The 7,385-nt window shown below is 46.0% G+C and overlaps 1 protein-coding gene across 1 annotated transcript in view; it reads left to right on the top strand.

The window, feature by feature from the left end:
- The first annotated feature begins 2,877 nt into the window (after window positions 1-2,877).
- garnl3 (GTPase activating Rap/RanGAP domain like 3) overlaps window positions 2,878-7,385 on the top strand; it is an 82,694-nt gene continuing 78,186 nt past the window's right edge. Inside the window, 1 exon segment of the mRNA XM_048259362.1 lies at window positions 2,878-3,351. Within this exon segment, the coding sequence (XP_048115319.1) occupies window positions 3,251-3,351 (101 nt within the window). The 5' untranslated portion in view covers window positions 2,878-3,250.

Here is a 7,385-nt window from a genome sequence, read left to right as displayed (position 1 = left end):
AGTTTGGACACACCTTCTCATTTCAATGCGTTTTCTTTATTTTCTTGACTATTTACATTGTAGATTCTCACTGAAGGCATCAAAACTATGAATGAATGCAAAGTTATTTGGGCCACCGATGAATATTTGTCAAGTTATGGCTTGCTGAATATGGTATTAAATTAAATTTAAAAAAAAGGCAACTTTGAAGAAACTAGATTATAAGACATGTTTTCAGTTATTTCACACTTTTTTGTTAAGTACATTAACAAGGATTAGAATGATTCTTAGGGCCCAGCACTGACAGGGGGCCCCCAGAGCCCCCCCCCCATATTATTATCTGTCATAGGGCCCATATTTTCTAGCAGCGCCCCTGCCACTGTCAAATTATGAAGTCCTGTTTATGCATATCATTAGCTCTTGTTTATGCATGCAGCATCCTCACATCCTGTTGGTTCTGTTCAAAACTGTTCAAAACTGGTGGAAATGGGTTTGTTACATAGCTAGCACTAAGGTTAGAACAATTCTGAACCGAACCAGTTCAAGAACACGTTCTCCGTTGGTAGAAGAACGCCCTCAATGGGGTGTTATAAGTATAAGTACTGTATATATACTCTTTTGATCCCATGAGGGAAATTTGGTCTCTGCATTTATCCCAATCCATGAATTAGTGAAATACACTCAGCACACAGTGAACACACAGTGAGGTGAAGCACACACTAATCCCGGGGAGCAGTGTTTGATAGGGTGTTTGTCGTTTCCCTCTCCTTGTGGCAGAAGAACATGACAGAGTGACCAGATGACGAGATGAAGCATCAGATGACCAGATGCTGTGACATTAAAGATGGACATGACCCCCAAGAAAATGACCAAAATATGAGCCTGGAACATTCATTTTTCGAGAAGAGGAAAAGAGTGTATCTGTGTGTGTGTGTGTGTGTGTGTGTGTGTGTGTGTATCTGTGTGTGTGTGTGTGTGTGTGTCTGAGTCACTTGAGAGCAGATGCTACTCAGACCTGGCTGCCTGGAGAGCAGTGGAAAATCACTGCAGGTCAGAGACTTACTCTCATACCAGCCTCACTCACACACACACACACACACACACACACACACACACCAGGATCATGACTTTAGATATGAACACACACACACATACACACACACGAGTCACACCAGGATCATGACTTTAGATATATGAACACACACACACACACAAACTTCTCGCTGTCTTTATTTCATACAGAGACACTCACACAAACATACAGAAAACAAAACAGCACATCTGACAGCTATTTGCTGGTGTGGAAAACAAAAACAAAACCGAGAAATTACCCTAAACTACCATTATTTTCATCTCTGTTCCACCTTTCTCTCTCTCTCTCTCTGGAGAAGCCCTGTTCTCTCTATCTTTACCTCTCACTCTCTCTTATTGCTGGTATAACTGACAACAATGGCAACTGAAGTGTGTTCTGTGTGTGTGTGTGTGTGTGTGTGTGTGTGTGTGTGTGTGTGTGTGTGTGTGTGTGTGTGTGTGTGTGTGTGTGTGTGTGAGTGTGTCTTATAACTGGCTGTAACTCGATCAAGCCACCTGCTCCTTGCTGTCTGACTCACAGGTTGAGAAAGTGTGTATGTGTGTGTGTGTGTTTCTATCTGAAATGTCACAGCTTGGACCCCCTATGCTCTATTACAGTTTGGGGGGAGCCTCATGCCACACACACACACACACACATACACATATTTCCTTATGTGGGATTATTGTTCAAGGGCAGGAACAATAAGCAAAGTTCTGATCACATCCACCCATCTGCCTTCACAAACATACACACACACACACTCGCACGTGGCTAATGACCCCTAGTGGTCTGACGTTTGATGAGGGTTTAAGTTTGTTTGAATAGTCAACCTGTTCAGCCTGAACAGTTGAACAGTGAACATAGATGAAGATAGAACAGTGAAGATAGATAGATAGATAGATAGATAGATAGATAGATACTTTATTGATCCACAAGGGGAGCAGTGTGTGTATGTGAGTGTGTGTGTGTGTGTGTGTGTGTTGCGCACGCGCGCATGTAAGTATCGTAAGTATCTGCATGTGTGTGTGTGTGTGTGTATGTGTGATTGTATGTGTGTGTGTGTGTGTGTGTGTGTCTGTGTGTATTAATGTTTTTTAACAGGCCTTTCTCAGTCCTCTCCCAATCCACAAATATTACATCCACATGCTCATTTCCATCTTTCTGTGTTTGTGTGTGTGTGTGTGTGTGTGCATAATGCTCAGAGGGCTCATGGCCACATTCAGTGTCACAGAGACACTGTGTCTCTCCCCCACCTTGTGCAGTTCAGTGCTGTTATGCCTTTGAAGGCCATCCATCTTTTCAGTAGTTTTATAATCTATTGACTTTGACTTTGAAAGATTTTTTAGAGACAGAAAGAGTGTGTGAATAGTTACTAGGTTGTAAAGAGTGACATTGAAAGTGTGTGGCTGACTGCAAAGCCTGTTTGGATTTAACCGCTAAATCAATCCAAATCAAACCATAACAAAGACAACCCTCAACAGTCCTGGCTGGACCATACAGTGGTGTTTCACGCTTGGTTATGACACATGGATTATGGTTGTAACTTGATTCCACTGCTTGAGTTTAAGGAAGGCATTGGGCGTTTAGGCATTGTTTTTGAGATGAGGCGAGTTATTAACATGAGTAGCTAACCACATCGCCAGCTGCATCTATTGTATTTTGGCACGCTTATTTCATTAGGTGACAAATGTTTGTCTGTCCCCGCAAGCACGCGCTCTCTCTCTCTCTCGTCGCTGGCTTTCTCTCGCGGCCGAGTAGACGTTAGGACCGCGCAGACTCGACTCATAAGTGCGACTAGGCAGCTGGGTGTCTTCTGGGCTTGGGTATTCAGCGCTCGCTCTACAACCGGAGTGAACGGGTCCCCTCTTTTCTCGTCAGCCTAACGGATTTAATCGGCTTCAGACGCCGCGTTTGTTTCTTGTCCGCGACCCTGTGCCCAGTGGTTTCGGTTGGGGAGGCTGCCGAGACCGAGCGTTCCCGAACCATGGTGCACAACTAGTTAGTTTGGAGCTTTCTTTGTCGGACGGAGACTCCGCGACTCACTTTATTTTTTCTGTAGAGGCGAGCTCGTAGTTTTCTTTTTTTTAGTAAGGGGTCTGCGTCTTCTGTTTGTAACAAACGGCCACGTTTGCCCCTACCTCCGCCTGAAAACGACTCTTGCCCCTGGCTGGATTACAACCCCTTCCCCGTCCGTGCACAATGAATTCGGATATAAACATGTACCTTGGCCGGGAGAAAGCGGGTCTGATGCGCAAAAGAGCCCTGCTACTGAGGAAAGGCTGCAGCTTCGAAATAACAAGGTGGGTGATTCCTCTTTTTTGGTCGGGGGGAGGGAGGGGTATTCTGGGGCTTTTTGGGAACACCGCATCGTGTAGCGGAGGGAAATTGACGGTTCCTATCCCACATGGTTGTTTTAACGATGTCTGGCGCAGCGTGCGTGCGTTGGCACACCGCTGTTGTGCGTTTTGGGGGTATTTGCCTGTCGGTGTGGGTTATGCAAAACCCGCTTCGGACGTGATCCCATGTGAGGAAAACCTATAATGTCACTTTCCCAAAAAGACCCACGAGAGGGGGCCCTGTCCTTTGCAGTCTCGCCCGTGTGTCACGCTTCATCAGGTGCAGACATCGTGTTTGCGCATCTAATTTGAGGTTTAACGGATTTCTCTCGAGCCCAGCACCCCATCCCCGCGCCCCACTTCACTACCCCTCCCGGAATCCCTCTCTTCACCGGGAGTGGGTCGGGCTAGCCGTTTAACCTCAGCGTGGTCTGCCCTCCCCCACTCACGCCATATATCTCGATCGCACCTGATAAAACTCAGTGACCCGTGCAGGGCGTCTTCAACTAGACAGAAATACGACCAAGTTTTACGCAGAAGCTCTGTCCACCCGGGTCAGTCAGGGCAATCACTTCATGTCCAACGCATACGCCTGTAATTCAGATGATTGCTCACGCTGGTGACTGGTGACATGATCTAATATAGCCAGAAAAAATAACCCTGCTGCATTTCGGTCAATACCGGCGCAATTTTCCATTGTGGGGCAAGAAATGTCTTGTAAGCACCTTGGTCTTGGCACGAGATCTAGGGGGTGGAGAGGTCAGATAATTATCTGGCCATTATCGGAGTCTATGGTGGACCGCGGCCAGATGGAGCCCGTATCGGAGCACCTCCGGGCAGAGGCATGGGTGTCGGCTTGCCTGCATCTCTCTTGTGGTACGGACACTGTGAGCTCAGGGGTCTTGCAGCAAATCACAACACACACACACACAACACACACACACACACACACGCACACACGTCTTGCGACCCACCAAGTCGTTTCACGGACATTGGAGGTTAGTTACCCAAATTGTGTATCTTTATCAATGTCCCTTCAGTCCCTCTAAGTTCGTAAACAGTGCAGGCACACATGGATGTGAATAGGCGCATGTTTTATCCATAGACTCACAGGAGGGACACTTCTACGTTTTCTCACCCGTTTCATATACTGCAGATAGCGGTTGTTAGGAGGTCTGATCCAATACACAGCGCATCAGTGCACACGCATTCATCTGTTTCACACGGACCTTGCAAGACTCGTTTTGTTTTTAAAGCAGTGGTTGCTTGTGGTAGTTGTGTGTCAGACTCGCTGTTAACCGCCACCATTCAGTAACGCTGTTCTCTCCTCTCATTAAGGCAACGAGTAAAGGAGTCTGCATGCCGTAACCAAACGGCTGCACCGTTGGAGTTTCTGTGTCCGCTAGAGGGCACTAAAGTATATGCCAGTTCTAAAGACTCTTCATAGGTGTTTAGATGCAAGAGAGACTCCATGGTCCACGCTATGTTCACTAAGCACACTGGTATCTATCCCCATTCGATTTTAATAAGCACACTGACTTGAAATTACATGTTTAACATAACAACCTCACTGAAAAGCCCTGTGATCAACAACACCAAAATACACTACTGTTCATAGGTCTGTCATGCCCACTCCCTAGATACAACAGGTTGTGACACATGCTATCTAGGCCTTACGCCAAGGTCCTATCAGCAGTTTAGTAGCTGAGTTTTATGTAGCTTTCAAAAGGTGCCAGATGTGTAGTTAGTGGCTGATGACCATTTGACCTTCAGTTTTTACCAAGAGGAGCGAAAGAGGGCTGCACACATCTGTGGCCATAGTCTCTCTCTCTCTCTCTCTCTCTCACACACACACAACTCTCTCTCTCTCTCAAACACAAACACACACATTATTAAACATTCTCTTCTTTCTTCTCTCTCTCTCTCTCTCACACACACACACACACACACACACACACACACACACACACACACACACACACACACACACACAGAGCATTAGGAATGGGTGCCTGTAGTGCCTCCATATGTGAGAGGTTTGTGGAGGATGTATCACAGAATATTTTTATCTGGCCATGCAATCGGTTTTGGCTGTAGCCATTTCTGCAGAGAAAAGTCGCTCACACCCAAGACGAATACCATCTCAATTACTCAGTCACACACACACACACACACACACACACACACACACACAGACAGACAGACAGACAGACACACACGCACGCACGCACGCACGCACACACACAGAGAAAACATGCACACAGAGAAAACACACACACACACACAGACACACAACACACACACACACACACACACACACACACACACACACACACACACATAGAAAGCACACAAAACACACACACACACACACACACACACACACTCACACACACACAAACCGGCTGCCAAACCCACACAAACATAAAGGCATAAGGAAAGAGGGGTGTGAGTTTGGAAAGGACTAGTTTCCCACTCATGGCAGCTTCCAAATAGACAATAGACAGCACCTATTTATACATGCATTCTGCTACCTGTCAGCCTGTCTCAATGGACTGGATCTTCCATCAGTAGCATCACTAGACTAAGCTATATCAAATGAGTATGTGTGTGTGTGTGTGTGTGTGTGTGTGTGTGTGTGTGTGTGTGTGTGTGTGTGTGTGTGTGTGTGTGTGTGCGCACCACCCTCTTACTGTAACATAATGAACATTCTGAGGTCATTATCCATAGTATCATATAGAAACCTATTACCCAGGTACTGCCAGACCTAACCAATCAACTCCAGATAATTAGTGCTGCATTCTACCAGACTCTGGAAACCCGTAATAACGGATTGTTCATGGAAAATCCAATTTAGTCCAATTCCTGTATCCAATTCTTCTTCTTTTTCTACAACATGCGACCAGCGCATCAGTATCCACTATCCAGATCTAATTAGTTGCCATTGTAATGTTTTTATAATGTTTTTTATAATGTTTTTAGGATAAAAAACAGGATTTTACATTCTATGGAATATCGTCACATTTATATTTAGTCATCCAGCTGACGCTTTTATCCAAAGCGACTTACAACAATCCAGGCGCAATAGAGGTACAATAAAGGTTCGGTGCCTCTAGAATATTGTTAGTGCAGCAGTAAGTGCTACTTGCATGGACTAGAATAACATTTCAAGCGAAGTTGATGGAGGGGAAGAGTCAGGATAGAGAAGTGGGGACGTGTAGTGTGTGTGTGTGTGTGTGTCTTGTGTGTGATTGTGTGTGTGGTGGGATGCTTGTGTGTGTGTGTGTGTGTGTGTGTGTGTGTGTGTGTGTGTGTGTGTGTGTGTGTGTGTGTGTGTGTGTGTGTGTGTGTGTGTGTGTGTGTGTGTCAGGACAGGGAAGAGTGTGTAGTAGTGAGACGTGCTAGATTAAGTGTGTAAAAGGTAGAATGTGTTAATGATGTTTCCAATTTTGTCTCTCTCATCTGTCTCTTTCCTCTCTGTCACACACACACACACACACACACACACACACACAGAAATCACACAACACACACACACACACACACACACACACACACTCACCCTCACAGATAGATTCATTCACACACACACACACAAAACCCTCTCTGTCTCTGTTGCATACACTCACACTACACCTTCACTCTCCCCTTCCCTCCCTCTCCCTCTCTACTGTGTGATGTGGAATCATACCATACCTTCACTCTCTCTCTCTCTCTCCCCTCCCTCCCTCTCCCTGTCTCCTGTGCTGTGTTGTGGGGTGCGGTTTTCGGTGTCTTTTGATGACAGCCAGCTGCATACCTTTCCTTAAACGACCTCCTCTCCACCGGGAATCTTCAGCCTTCCCAAACTTCCATTCATGGGTTCCGGAACTCCGGCTCCGATTCTGACACAGATTCCATTGCTCTGCTCTGACCTCCCTGGCTCACACGCTCTGACAGGGAAGGGTTGGTTGGAGGGGTCCAAAGAAAGTTTTTTCAAAGGTGACATACACACTCAC

This window comes from Alosa alosa, chromosome 12, assembly GCF_017589495.1.
Source record: "Alosa alosa isolate M-15738 ecotype Scorff River chromosome 12, AALO_Geno_1.1, whole genome shotgun sequence".
NCBI lineage: Eukaryota > Metazoa > Chordata > Actinopteri > Clupeiformes > Clupeidae > Alosa > Alosa alosa.
The sequence above is the reverse complement of the archived record's forward strand: the minus strand, read 5'-3'. Positions and strand labels throughout refer to the sequence as shown.